Source organism: Papilio polytes, unplaced genomic scaffold (genome assembly GCF_000836215.1).
Source record: "Papilio polytes unplaced genomic scaffold, Ppol_1.0 DF822067.1, whole genome shotgun sequence".
NCBI lineage: Eukaryota > Metazoa > Arthropoda > Insecta > Lepidoptera > Papilionidae > Papilio > Papilio polytes.
In genome coordinates, this window is record NW_013527137.1 from 2,995,516 (window position 1) to 3,011,215 (window position 15,700).

Here is a 15,700-nt window from a genome sequence, read left to right on the forward strand (position 1 = left end):
AATTGTTTTTGTTGATTATCATAAAACTAAAAGTGGTTAACAAACAACATATTACCAACATAATACTATGAGTATACATGTCTAAATAAAGAGGTACAGGTAAATATTTCCTTATTCAGGTTTTAATAAACCTTTAAAATTACAACATTTATAAAGTCAAGAGTTTTAACTATCACAAAATATGCTCTCATAATAATTTTAATGAACGGATTGTGAAAACAAAGTTGAAAGTTATTATAATGTACCGAGCTTACGGATTTATCAGGTTTTTATAAAAATGACATAATAAACGTGAATAATTATTGTTGGCAATCGTAACTGTTTTGGGATAGTCTTGTTTAAATTGAAAAAAATCTTTACTTATTAAAAGAGTGGGACCGTGGGAACGTACAGAAAGGGGGAAATGTCATCTTTCCGCATGTCCTTATCTGTCTTCTGTTACCTGGTGGAGCTCTTGTTGAAGAAGTCAATGGGTAGCGGGCATTTCGGTATTTTCACAATCAATTGGTAGCTTTCTCGTTTGCAATTTTATACTATAAAAATAATAAATAGTTACAAGAAAGATTCAATTTGACCAAATTAATTCTCTACCGCAGTTTAATTGATAACTTATGTCCAAATGTTTATTTGTTCTCAGTAAATCAATAAACTACCAAAGAAACTAAGAGGAAGAAAAACTTTCATAGTTTTCTCGGATTCTCAACACACAAGTGGCTCGTTGAACCCCAAACTTTAGAACTTCTGTCAATGTGGGGAATTGTCTTTAATATGTTTAACCTCTTTTCAGTTTATACAATTTTGCAATTTGCAACATAAAATTATGGTTAAAAATAAAATTGGACACTCGCAGGTTCAACCTGAAGACATATTTTTTCAATTAAAATAAAAATTAAAAACCAATTTGTTTTTTCTAGCTTCTGCTGTCCCACTGGTTTACCTGTAAGATATTGCTGATAGCAATAAGGCCTTGTGCAAATCTTGTAGTAGCTTAGTTTTCAGTGCAAAAATAACTAAATAAATAAAAAAAAAATGTTTAATATAATAAGAAATTTGTATTCCAATTCTGCAAAATAAATGTTTGTTATTTTAAAATTTCGTCTTTCAAAGTTGCCGGCGTTTATATAAGAAAAACTCTTTGCAATTTTCGCAAGGTGAAAATAGCATCGTTAAAATAATCCCGCAAAATATAATCATCGATGAAAATAATACAGCAACCCAAGAGAATATCGCAATAGTGTTCATTAACATTAATAGACTCAAGGAAGTAGGGAGAAGCGAACAAGAAAGTTCAGTTTTTACAAGAGATAACTCTAGGGGATCGGTAATATATATTTTTTATTTTTTTCCAAGTTGCCAGTATTTTACAATAAATCACTCTTATAAAAAGAATTTCATTTTAGGATTTACAATTAATTACATGTTATCTCTAATTATAACAAGATATTCATTTTCATTACAAAGATTTAATGAATTTTAAACTCGGCGATGTTTAGAAATTTTAATTATAAAGTTAAAAAGGCTCCTTCAAGAACAATTAGACATTTAATTCGAGAGATCTTCGTGAATTTCTCTTTAGAATCGGAGAATATAGTTTTAAAGCATGTAAAAATTACAAGTATACGATTTATTGTACCTAAATTTAATGTTAAATAAGTTATATTTTATTAAACCAATTCACGTATTGTATTGTTAAATATTTTTTCTAACAATGATTTATATAAACTCAATATCGCCAAGACTGAATACATACCATTGTATTCAATAGAAACATTTATTTTCAAATGAATTCCAACAGTCCTTTTAATTCAACCAGATTTAAATAGTGAAAGTTTAATCAATTATAAAGCTAACATTTGAAGTGTGCCGAAATAAAAAAGTTAAATAATTGAACAGTTTACCCATTTATTCAAAGAGTATTTTGATTTGACTGTGCTGGATGTGTTCGTAAAAATATAAGGTTAGCAGGGTTTTGTAAAATTACTTTTACTATTAATTCCATTATTTTGTACAAGTCCTTACAATAAGTGGCGCTTGGATATAATGTTTGTTTTTTTTTCGAATTTGAAATACAACTTCAAACAAGAGAAAACAATTTGACGTATGGCTCTATAAAAATTACAAATTTCCCATCCGTCAATTTTCCATCATTCTAAGCGTTTTAGTCATAACAAACATTAAAATCAGTTTTATATTTTAGCTGAGTCTTGCCGCATGCATGACTATGTACGATTGAAATGCATTCGCCTCAACCGCACGCAAGAATGATCACGATTTGGTATATCCTTCCCTGAATATCTAACTCAAATACAGACAGACAATTCTGTTACATTGACAATATTTAATTAAAAATTCAGTTTCAGTGATTTTTTTAAGTCACTTTTTAATCCATTTATATTTTTTTGCTCTTGAAAAAAAAATCTTTACGATAAAAACCTCTCACATGCCAGTTTGTTTTACTGTATATCATTGTGGTTGTGTTTAAAAAATATCGTGTACAAAAATGTAACGTTTTAAAACAGAAATATATTTAAAACAACGAAACAATAAGTGATAAATCAAAGAGAACTGCACGTACCGCATGCGTTTCATTTCAACTACAAAACTTTTTATCGTTTTAAAACTCGACGTATGAAAATCGAGTTATGACGTTTGACAAAGTATGCTTCAAACTATATGGACATTTTAATTCAAAAAACGTTAACTTTTTTCGTATCGATATTTTACATTCATTGGGAATAGACTAAAGTCCAAAATGACATTCAAAAATGAGCTATTTTCTATTAGCTCCTAGACTATTTTTGAATTATTAAATCAAGCAAGTAAAATTTGCACGTGAATTTTAAGTGCAAAATATTAAAAATCATATGTGAATTATGTATTTGCATAATTTAAGGCAAAATATTTATCAGAAATTTCTGTACGTAACCGTATTCGAATAACGATATTCCTTTGGCAAAGGAGTTGTAAATATGTGTTGTACAATATCCTCGTATAATAAAAGCTATCGTAGACGCAAGCGGGCAATTGCTGGGGAACATTGTTACGGGGAACAATATCACTAAACCCGGACAGCCAATATAGCTGTGTAACACACGACCTACTTACTATTTCCTACAATTTTGTACGCTCAAATTATTATTTAGAGCAAAATTAATATTTCAGTTATATGAAAAATAACTGAAAAACATAATAAAAAAGATAATAGAAAAAGGTAAAACATGAAAACAATGTACAGCCGAATTATGAACCTCCTTTTGATATGTCGGTAAAAAACGTAGACATGTGAACAAGGTTTTAATTATTCTCTGGCAGAATTTTCTTAAGACTCTAAATACGGTTTGTGCTCGTAAAATATATTAAAAAAAACATACAAGTCAAGTTATTAGTCACATAATGTATACCGACATCTTGACTAGATAGAACGTAACAGAGTTCACTCGGGAAATTGATTCATACTTTACGTTAGAAAATGAAAATATTTTACACTTTACTTAAATGTACTGGATCGTAAATAACTCAAATATTCAAGCATCTTTCATTACTCATCCGAGTATTTCACTCTATATTAAGGTAAATAAATTAAAACTTTAATTAAATTGGAATTCCATATTACAAGATGCTTCATTATGACTGAATCTATCCGAAATAGAAGGCAATTGAATGATCAAAAACGAAATTGTCATCTAAATCTATTAAAAATATTATTTTATACTAACAGAGCAGCTTAACTATTACAAAGGACGAAGTTTCGTTGAAAATTTAGGGAGTTTGAATAATTAAAAGTGACGGACATAACAGTTTGAAAGCCGATTACTTGTGTGCGTCCGCTAATCCTATCATGGCAGCTCTTTGCCCTTTAACGTATCGACCACCTCGCTTTGTGCGCCGTAAAAAGCTTAGTTCAGAATAATTAAAAGCTTAGGTTAGGTAGCTTTAAATCTGAAACAAGGTATGAAATATTTTATTTGAAACAGATTATATGGTTACTAATTTATCACTGTTATTTTTTGTAAACTCTGAAATTTATGAGACTAACTTTTACTCACGACTTTTTTCGGAATTAAAAAAAAAACATTAATAAATATAGCCTCTTTCAGCAATAATGTAGCTATCTTATAGTAAAAAAAATATTGCAATTGACAAATTTAATACTTTTTTGACCGACTTCCCAAAAGAAGGAAATACTCATGTCGTCTGTATGTTTCTTTTATTTTTTTTATGTGTGTTACTCCGCCTCTAGCGGGCCGATTTTGATAATTCTTTTTTTATCCGAAAGGTAATGCTTGCAGGTGGGTCCCATTTTTTTGTTTGATTTTTATTTTAGTTTATTGATTACATAAACATGTTATAAATAAAAAAGTGTTAATGATTTGTCCAAAGCATGACTACGTCTATAGTGTCTTTCTATATATTATAAGTGAGAAAATATATTCAATTTTATTTCAGACTCAATGTAAAATGAAAACATACACGGAACATTGTTATTCGTGTTCAGTGCTGTTCCGAAAATACCAAAACGGTTTGCGCATTAATTTACATGCGGCATAGTGAGCTACTGAATGTTTTATTCATTTCTCATATTTTACCAAATTCAACCACTACTGAAATAGCCACGCCACGTCAATTGCTTGTCAATCGATGTTAAAATCTCTTCAAAATAGGATAAAGCCACGAACTATAGTTTGCCCATATTATGGATCTTCCCTAATTCACTTAGTTAGATGTTAACCCAACTGATCGAGGATATTGTTTTCTTTGCACATGTTCGCATCTTAGTTTTTTTCTTTCATTATAGAATTGTACCATTAGAAGTTCTAACGATTTTCAAGAATATGATCTTATTAAAGTATTGTTTGTTGGAATTAATTAATTTAATAAATAATTGTATTGAATGATAGCAATTTTTATGGAATGATGATTGAATTGAATACTAATGACTGAAACAGTCACCAATTCGTTAAATTATTTTATAAATACACTTATCCAAATAGCTGAACCCTTTATACAACTAAAAGCCTCTCCTAATTGTCACTATTCCGATCCGTCCTAAGCCTTATGAATACGTTTTTGTTTTTGTTGGATCATTTGTACACTGGGTCGAGGGATGATTTACCTTTTCCTTAAATGTAAATACTACTGCTATGTTTTGATCAAAATGTTGTAGATATTTTACGTTAACAAAGAATAAACAATGACACTTAAACCATCAAAAGAAAAATCATAGATTAGATCCCTGAGAACTTAACGAAGGGCAATAATATTCGTTAACACAGCTTAATTTGAAATACAAAGCGTAAATGTACAAAAGGGTATAATTAAAATTATTTTGAAAAGAATTGAATGATTACAAAATAAGTGAAAATATGTATTATAAACAATATTATGTGCACTATACTTTAATTAAGTACAAAATAATTTAAAAAATACTGAACACTTTTTTTCACTTTGGAGTATATTTATGTTATCTGCATGAATTATTCATGAGTCTTGGCATTATCTTATAATAATCCAGTGTTAACAATATAATTTGAATATTCAAATAAAGTAAAAAAAGTTTGATAAAACAATTCTTTCGTAATTATTTGAATTTTAAGTACCATCTAAAATGTAGACCATAAAAGTGAATAGATCGCGGCATTTGTCACTCTTAATCCTTGTTTTATTGCCTGACATAGGATTTAAACGCTGCTAAAACACAATGTTTGCAGTCACGCGAAACGTGAAATGTGCCAACTAGCCTTTCTAGTCATCAAAAATATTTATAAAAATTGTTTTAATTGTAAACAAATAAATGAAATAAAAACGAAGACATGTCTAAATGTGTCACTTGCGTTTCTAAGTTTAATGCAGTATTAACTGTCAGTTATTTTATGATTACTTAACAGTCCCTTAACCTAGATTTTTCATATTAAATTAAGACCTTTATCGGACATTTTATAATACTTATCTAAGGATTAGAATTATTTTCCATAGATCTAATGGCAATTACTATTTAACTTGTAAGCAAATTGAAATTTTAGTAATAAGAAATTTTAGATAGAGTTAAAATAACGATGCCCGAGAACAATCTTATTTGTCCCACTTGAGTGAGACGTGAAAAGCAGACCGCCTACGGCGCGCTCTAGTCACCTACATTTCAAAAACCCTCAGAAAAAGTTTTAGATTAAAAAAGTCTGGCATAGTAATGGTGTTTCAGAATACGACCTTAATGAATGCGAAACAAAATCATTTCTATCGTGCGTAAAGTTTCCTTAACGTAACGTAATCTAAATCGTAGCAGCGTAGTATCTGGGCTACGTGGAAAACCTCGAGTTTGATTTCAAGAGCTAAGACTTAACATTAAAAGTAAATATAAAAAATTAAATAACATAAAACTATCCAGTTATGAGTGTAAACTGAGAGTGAGGCAAACATATTGATCACTTAGTTTTAATAGCTTTAAAAAACACTAGCTTTCGCCCGCGATTTCGTTCGCGTGGAATTAAGAAAAACAAAAGTGAGTAGCCTATGTGTTCTTCCAGACAAAATTCTACGTCCATGCCAAATTTCATCGAGATCTGTTCATCCGTTTAGGCTACAAATTCTAACAAACATCCATCCATCCATGTAAACTTTCGCATTTATAATATTAGTAAGATTTGTAAATGCGTTGAAGATCCCATCCCACTGTTCTTTTGCTTCTTATAGAAACAGAAAAACGTTATAATAACTTTGTAGTTTTACAAAAGTATAACAACTGTTTAAAACTATGGTGATATGTTACGTTATTACATTTGAAATAATGCCGAGATATTTCATCCAGAAACAACACTTGGAACATACATAATTCGCGTTGCTTTAAAAAGATGCTTACTTTTGTTTGTGCACAAAATTCACGGGAATTGAATAGATTATTGTGTCTTAACTCAAATACCAGAGGGACATTTATGATTTCGTCTTAACTTGGGTTTTTTATTATTTACGAGGTGTTACCCGCGACTTCGTACGCGTGGTATTAGAAAACATACAAACTATAGAAATTACAAAAGGCTACGTATCCCTCGGGAACCGGACATTTCTCGGGGATGAAGTTTATCCCATGTGTACTTCAGACTTTGTTTTATATCTGTGCCAAATTTCAATAAGTAGGTTGAACCGTCGCAGAATGATCGTGTAAACAATTATAAACTAAATTAATGAATCCCACGGGAACCGTAACTATTCCCGGAATAAAAAGTAGCCTATGTGTTCTGATTATGTTCTAAACCTGTGCCAGATTTCATAGGGATCCGTTCAGCCGTTTAGGCTACAAACGCTAACAAATATCCATCCATCCATCTAAACTTTCGCATTTATAATATTAGGGTTTAGACTACAAACGCTAACAAACATCCATCCATCCATCCATCTATCCATTCATCCATCTAAACTTTCGCATTTATGATATTAGTAAGAAGTAAGATTGTGTGATCTGTTATTTTTCTCTTGTTAATACTTGTGTAGGCGCTTTTTGAAGATAACATTTTAATATCTTGCATGGTTTTAGGAAATATTATTTATACTTTTCATAGAACCCGTAATTACCTTGGAAAAAAGGATAAGGCTGCTAGCTTTACCTCCTTTCAGAGAAATCTAGCTTACACTTCCTTAGCAGATGTTTCCACGAAGAAAATGTTAACGAACTTCAGTGTATTTTACTTTAGTAATTGCCGTGGGCTACTTAATAATAATTATGCAAGTTGCCTTCTCAATATAACTACTAAAAGTTTAAGAGAAAGTTAAAGGAGTAACGTATGTAACAGCTGTATAAAGGTATGGATACATATTTTAATTAATTATTTGCATATTTTAAATGCACCGTATTTAATACAACTTTTATGTATATTTTAAATGCATTATCAGGGAAAAACAGGCGAGTGGCTTCTCGGGACGCTGGAATAATTCTCATTTACATTTGTCGGATTAACAACGGGAGCACTAAAGATATTCGAGAACGTTAATGTTTTCACAATGCATATCTCAGCGGATTTGATAGAATGGAATTAATCTCTTACAAAACTATTTTTAGAAAGGTTCGTATGGTAACTTAGTATGATTGTATAGATATTACGTATTTCACTTGCAACTGTCTATATAATAAACATTTGTCGTGAATCGTATAATTTAAGTAGAATCCATATTTATACTCTATACTAATATAATAAAGTGTAAACACAAACTACTTCGTGGCGTAGGATGTCAGCAGTCTCAGTATATTTTTGAATAATTCTTTCTTTAATAAAAAGCCCTACACTTACGAAACGCTTTAGGCTATTTCACGCTATTTAACTTAGGCGGTAAATAAATTGGAAAAACCTTCATGTGGGAAAGGGACCATAAACTACAAGCTGCCAACATCAAAGAAGCAATTGTCATTTGCGCATCTGCATTTTGACATTTACAATTGAGAATTTGACAAATGTAAATAATGAAATAAAGTTTTTATAATTTCACGCGGATGAATACGTACTGGAACAGTATAAATGTAAAAGATGGTTTGATTAATGTTAGATCATCCGTAATTTATTTAATACTATTACATTTAAAAAAATCTATCATTTTAAATTTTTTCCCTAAGATTATAAAATATTGAGGTGTAATGGACATCATTTATTTTTTGTTCCAAATTAACTAATTCATTAAATATTCCTTGTTTACTGATAGTCGCGTAATACCTTTGTTATGTGGGTAATAAGGCTTTGATACGTGTAATAATCCAATAGTAAACACAGGTTATACATCACCCCAGAGAGCGATACAGTATAATGCTCTAATACCGATATAAACACATGCAATTAACGACTTACAATACACTGTAATACGTTACTAGGATAAGCTATGAATGTATAAACTACTAGTTTTCGCCCGCAATTCCATTCCTGTGGAATTTAAAAAAAAAGTAAGTAGCTTGTGTTCTTACAGACTATCCTATCTGTACTATATTAAATCGAGATCCGTTCAGCCGTTTAGGCTACAAACTCTAAAAAACATCCATCCATTTAAACTCTCGCAATATCAGTATGATATAATATTTAAAATAGTTATATTTACAGATGAATTTCATAATGAAATCGTAAAACGGAACGGTTTGACTAATCATTAAAAAATTGCGTTTGCGGCTATAGACATGGTAATATAAAAAATCAAACCCTCAATTATCCGAACATTGGTATGTAAAAAGACATTGGATATAAAATATCATACGTTTTAAATAACATTAAACTGTAACGGTGTTCTTTGTTGTATCAAAAGTTACGCCGTACTCGAGCGCTATGGGATCATTTATTTTGCCGAGCAATATACTTAGGCCGCTTTACACCTGAGCCTTTCAAATGCGATTTACATTAGCTCTTTGATGAAGACATCAGGGAGTTTGAGCAGACACGATTTATTCAAAAACAACCACAGTTACGATAAATAATGTGTCTAATAACTTAAGCTATAAAGATATAGCTATAACTTAATAATCTTTCTTGTTCAAACATTCGGCAAATCTCGTGGTATGAAGATTGTTGCCATAAATGGTGTCGGAGATTGTGTTAATACTAAAAAGAACACTTTGGACGACTATTTTATTCATTGTAATTTTAATGGTAATATTATAACGCAAGCCAAAAACGATTATTTAATAGCTCGTGTTATCATGAGCGCAAGCCGTTAAAGCTGCTCCCATAATATACCTCTGATACTACCATAATACTCTGGCAGGAAATTTTGCGCTTTGTTTGAAATCCAAACACTAACTGCTATTTTGCGTAAAGTCTAGAAACTTCTTTACCTAATAGAGGAAAATATTTTTTATTCTAATTTAACCAACTCGAAAACGTCAGAATTATATAATTTGATAATTTGAAACGATAGTACGGGTAAAAGAATTCTAAGAGCTTTCGCGTGTTTCGTGTATATCTGTATATATATATATGTGTATATATGAATAGTTGAAATATGCGACTTGATGAGAAACTTTTCTAATAAGTTTCATTTAACTAGAAAAATCTCGTAAATAGAAATGTCGTGAAAAGTTCGTTTTTTTTAATTAAAATAATTCCAGATACTTACCGTTAAATCAAGATTTAATTCATTCTTGAGTTCCCTTTTTCCAATGTTCAACTCGATTAAAAATACAATATCTCTTGAAGCAACACAGCAATGTTATTACGTTATCGTTAGCAATACGAATAAAACAAAACTTTGCGATACCTTCATCACGGGGAATGTCAATCCTAACCGACACGTCGACGCGCAACCCTATTAAGGCAAAGGGCAAAAGTTGTTCAGTGAGCTATTTGATGGACGCAGCTAAACATTTATCCGGATAATGTTTTACCAATACACCGTAAATACGGGAATACCCTTTCTATTTTGCTAATCGATATATTTTTAACGGAATAAATCAAATTAATATTCAACATTATTACTTACCTTCTTATAGTTTTTGCATAAAAGGCATAAAAGGTGATTATTATTCCATGGTTGAATCCAAAAAGTGTCCGCATTTTCGTATATTGATATTATTCATAAAAGTATTTAGAGGTGAAAAAACACTTTGAGCAACCTGAAAATGAAGCATAAATTTAACTTCCAAATGCAACATTTAGCTACCCGCAATTAAGTAAATAAGGTAAGGGTTTAATGAGCAAAACAGAGAAACGTAAGTTACTTTAACTCAAAATTCATAATTCTACCGTAATAAAGTTGAATAGGAACAATTAAGTAAAATGCTAGCTTATTTTATTTTCGCCTTGGACTTTTAAGCCTTTTTACCGCGAAACTTCGTAGCATCTAGCTCAAAATTAATATTTTATAATGTTCTGCGGTATTTCAAGCATACAAATAACTTTAAAATATAATTTTAAAACTTATCAATAAAATCAACGTATCAAAATTTGGATTAACATATAAATTAAAATTTTGGTTTTTGGGTATTAATTCTCCGTATAACCTTTTGGTTTAATTTTTAGCTATAACATTTTTCGAGTGCAAAAATATATATGTATCTCCAATGCTATCTAAAACAAAATCAAAGAATCATAGCTTATCGATTAATATGTTAAATAAGTACAATGTTGATACAATTTGATTAAGAGGAATATCTTCTGGAAGTCACATAAATACTTAACAATTTTTAATTCATTTTAAATGTTCATAAAACATTCGTTCTTTAACAAGTACCTGAAAATGTAAACGGAAGGTTTCTTCTGAATTTATAACCGCTTTGGTGGTCGTGTAAGCTCATTACGCGAACATTTCCAAGCTTATCTCTTAAATACTACATTAGACGACTCCGCCATCGGTTAAACATAATTTAACAAGCTTTAATAGCTGCTTAACATTATTTACTTCTTTGTAATATTTCATTCTTTGTTAATTAACATAGTATTTAATTCATTGTGGTATTTTCATTTTTAGTAAGAAATCTTCGCTCTTATTTTGTTCAGTAAAATTTCTCTATCCTAACTAATCATAGTTAAAAACATTCAACTAGCAAGAGAATTATATGAAAAACTCGTGGACTTATGGAGATTTTATTTTTGCATCGCCATATTATATTTTGTAGTTTTTTTATTGAGGCGCTCCGGCTGGCGTTTCGTGTGCTTTAACTTATGTCCAGTATTTTCAGTATGTTACAAATGTAACTGTGCTTATGTCTATCGATGTCTTTTGAACGGACTACTTACCAATTTGACATCCAGTACGTTGTTATCTATAATATTATAATAAAGCGTAAACACACACTTCTTTGTTGCCTAAGAATTCAGCAATTACAGCGTATTTTTGTATAACTCTATTTTTAATAAAAAGCCCTACACTTACGTCACGCTTTAGGCTATATATTTTCATGCCATTAAACTTTGGGGGTAAATATTTTGGATAAAAACCCTAATGTGGGAAAGAGATCATAAGTTGTCGCCAACATCAAGGAAGCAAGGTTGTCATCATGTCATATCATTTTGACATTTGTAATTGATAATTTGACAGTTAATGTAAACAATTAATAAAATTTTCATAATTTCATGCGGATGAAGTCGGACGGGAACAACTAGTTCCATTCATATTCATCCCGGGTTATTCTAAGGGTAGAAAAGAAGTATTTATCGATACAAATTCACACCCGTTTAAAGGTTAAATGTTGACCAACGGTTCAAAGATTGAAGTTACCAAGCGCAGAATGTCTTAATTCCACTTTGCGGGTATTCTGTGGGATTTAGTATTTACACTATCGCTATCGTTCTAACATCGATTTTACAAATAATGGTGTACAATTCTTTATAATCTACATAGAGGTTTTGTCTATGTAATATCTTTATGTCAATGTCAACAAAAGTGTCAAAAGTGCGAAGAGAATGAAATGTCAGAATAGTTTTTATTTATAAAAAGTTTGATGCTACTTAACTTGCGTACGCAATGCTTATAGGTTTTTCTTGTTATTTATATAATATTCATGACGAATAGTAAATCGATAGATTCGACAATTAAATAGTGTTTTAGAAGACAAAATGTGCGACAGCGATGATCAAGGGGATCACGGCCGATCTGGCATGGATTTAACTGGGTTTTTATTTGGTAACATCGATGAAAGTGGTCAACTTGAAGATGAAGGGTTACTTGACGGAGAGTCTAAGAAAATGCTCTCCTCTCTTAATCGTCTGGGCTTTGGATCTATGTTATCTGAAGTGCTAGACGAAGATGAACCAAATCAAGATGACGAAGAGAAAGGTTTAGTACTACTTACCATTTTAATAACTACTAAATTAATTTTAAAATTGAAATCAAACAAAACAACAAAAACAGGATTAACAAACAAATATAGTTTTATATCTTACTATAACATCTACATCTACAGATTACTCAGAGAAAAGTCCATCAGCAGTGGACTTTTTCGACATTGATGATGTTGCCGAAGAGGTAAAAGTTGAGGTAAGTGATTTTTCTCTTTTCTAGGTTACTTTAATTTGTCTATCCTAGTTAAAATTTAAAAAAAATAATTCACCTGTTACTGTTGCATAGGTCTTCACAATATAAATTTATTTAGTATGCACATCATGGTGCTTTCCAAAGTTTTATGAATGCATTCAACACAATTTTAGGTATAAGTTAGTAGCATTGTCGGAGGAATGTTTGTGGCGTTTTTTAAGTTGTAAGGTGTACTATGTAAATTTGATTAAATACTTAATTATATTTTTATCTAAGTTTGTGTAGCACAATCTATGTAGATTAGCTTGCATCATCCAATTTTTCAAACTGGCAAGTATTCCATCCCACCAGTAGAGTAATTTATTGATATTTGTTGGGCATAACTGTTGTTTTTACTCCAAATAAAGTTATTTATATGTTATTTATTGCAATTTGTTTCATGACTGTTTATTGGGATAACTAACAATTTTTATGTTTATCACATGTTTTAAATTTTTTGACTAATTTAAATCTAAATGGGTAAAATTGTCTGATTGAAATTGACAATATAGAGACACACCTATTTGTGTATATTTTAATGCAATAATTAGTTTATATAAATGGCAACGGAATCTTATCAAGAGAGCTGTTTCATTTTTATTTAGTCGGTGAAACTACAAGGCATGTCTTTTAAAATCAGAAGCATATAACAAAAATAGCGAAGGAAGTTTAACAATTATTCAAAGGGTCATTGTGTTTATTTTAATTATATAATAATTACATGTTAAATGTTAATTTTGTGTCACATAGATTTTTAAATTGTTAGGTATTATATGTGGTTAAGAGAAATAGTGTTGTTTACTTATTTAGTTTGGTTATTAACTTTTGTGTCACATATATGTGTTTATTATAATTGCACTTGTAATAACATGTTGTATTAACACTAATAGGAATTAGATGATAGCACTAATCAAGTTGCACAACACACAAGTATAGAGGAAAGTAAAGGAAATGAAATCAGGGAATCACCGAGCAAAGAAACAATAAGCAATTGTCCACAGAATGAAGGCAATAGGAATGAAGACTGGAGTCAATCAGATTATAGGAAAAAGGATGATCAGAGGAATAATGATGATGGGTATGAAGGTGACATGGAAGGTGATGGAGGACTTATGCCACCGCCTTCAACTGTTCCGTAAGTATTATTATCAATATTCAATGATTTAATTTACTATATTTAATTTGTAGAGTTCTTCTACCTCCTACATCCCAATAATGTAATGAATGTTACTAACTTTTTTTCTTACGAGTGCTTACAAATTATGTACCACTTGCTTACACAATTAAAATTTGACATGCATCAGATTTAAAGTCACTTACAATTAGGATTTTTTGGACTTATCATTTAAGATGCTTACACATTACTTGCTTCAGTATTCAGCCATTATTGTGTTTGTTTAATTTAATCTCATTTGTTATTTCAGTAAACAGAAATCGGATAAACCAAAGAAATTGGAAACACCTCTAGCAGCTATGCTGCCTTCTAAATATGCTAATGTGGATGTAACAGAACTTTTTCCGGATTTTCGGCCTGACAAGGTGTGTACTAAGCGCAAAATTATTTATTTTAACAGCAGCTAAAACTGTAATTCTTTAGCTCTATTTATGTCACAAAAATCAATGTTATAACAACTTTAAATATTTACCAATGGTCATTTTGTCATACTTATAATGGTTAGTGTTTCGATAGATGGATGGATGTTTGTTATATCCCCTAAATTGCCTATTGCATCTCTAAAATTTAGCATAGATGTAGAGCATAGTTTGGAAGAACACATTTCTCTTGGATAATGTCCCAGGCAAAAGCTAGTAGTACACAATTTTGAATTATATCGCTTATATTACAATGTTTCTTGATTGTTACTCTTTGTACACAGGTATTATTATTTTCCCGGTTATTTGGTCCTGGTAAATTGTCAAGCCTGCCACAAATATGGCGTGGGGTCAAGAAGAGGAGAAGAAGGAAGCGCAGCGGCAGCACTGGCAGTGATACCGCTCCACAGCCCGAGTGCCAAGAGCCACAGTATGCAAGTGATGATGAAGATAAATTTCTTAAGTAAGATAAGTCTTGCAATTTTGTCCTCTATATTATTGTCATAGAAATTATTGACTGCCATTATTTCTTGGTAATTAATCAGAATAATTCAAATGTTTATGCTACGCTAAAATCAGTATAGTATATTCTTAACCATAAAGCTAGCTATATTTCTAGTTGTCTCATTGTTGATTTTTGACTCTATAGTCTATAAGTCTAGGTTTTTTCTGATGAAAATCTCTTATTTTTTATTTGTTTTCATGTGGTAATGCATTTTTAGGCCAATGGAAGAGAATCAGCAAACAAATTCTGAAAATAATTCTCAAAACTCCGGAGATAAGTCACAGCGGCCCACACCAGCGCATTGGCGCTTCGGGCCCGCGCAGATGTGGTACGACATGCTTAATGTACCGGAAACCGGTGACGGATTTGACTATGGATTTAAATCAAAGGTAAAAGAAAATTAATTAGTGGAAATTATACTAACAATTTCATTTGGGTATTGTTACTTAAACTTAAGATTTTAGATTAATTGTAGAATGTGTCTATTGTTAAGAGCAGAGAGTCGGTGGCTCAGTGGTTTGAACACTTGACTTGTAATTGGTCTTGGGTTCGATTCCCGCCATGTACCAATGTGATTTTCGAATTTTCATATGTACATAATTTACCCGACGTTCTTACGGTGAAGGAAAA

General features: G+C 30.7%; 1 protein-coding gene across 1 annotated transcript in view; it reads left to right on the forward strand.

Moving 5' to 3' along the window:
* The first annotated feature begins 12,359 nt into the window (after positions 1-12,359).
* Positions 12,360-15,700, forward strand: part of LOC106106841 (transcription initiation factor TFIID subunit 1) — a 21,314-nt gene continuing 17,973 nt past the window's right edge. Inside the window, exons 1-6 of the mRNA XM_013287499.1 lie at positions 12,360-12,735; positions 12,863-12,936; positions 13,863-14,107; positions 14,397-14,511; positions 14,850-15,028; positions 15,288-15,459. Coding sequence (XP_013142953.1) covers positions 12,516-12,735; positions 12,863-12,936; positions 13,863-14,107; positions 14,397-14,511; positions 14,850-15,028; positions 15,288-15,459 — 1,005 coding nt within the window. The 5' untranslated portion in view covers positions 12,360-12,515. The remainder of the gene's footprint in view (positions 12,736-12,862; positions 12,937-13,862; positions 14,108-14,396; positions 14,512-14,849; positions 15,029-15,287; positions 15,460-15,700) is intronic.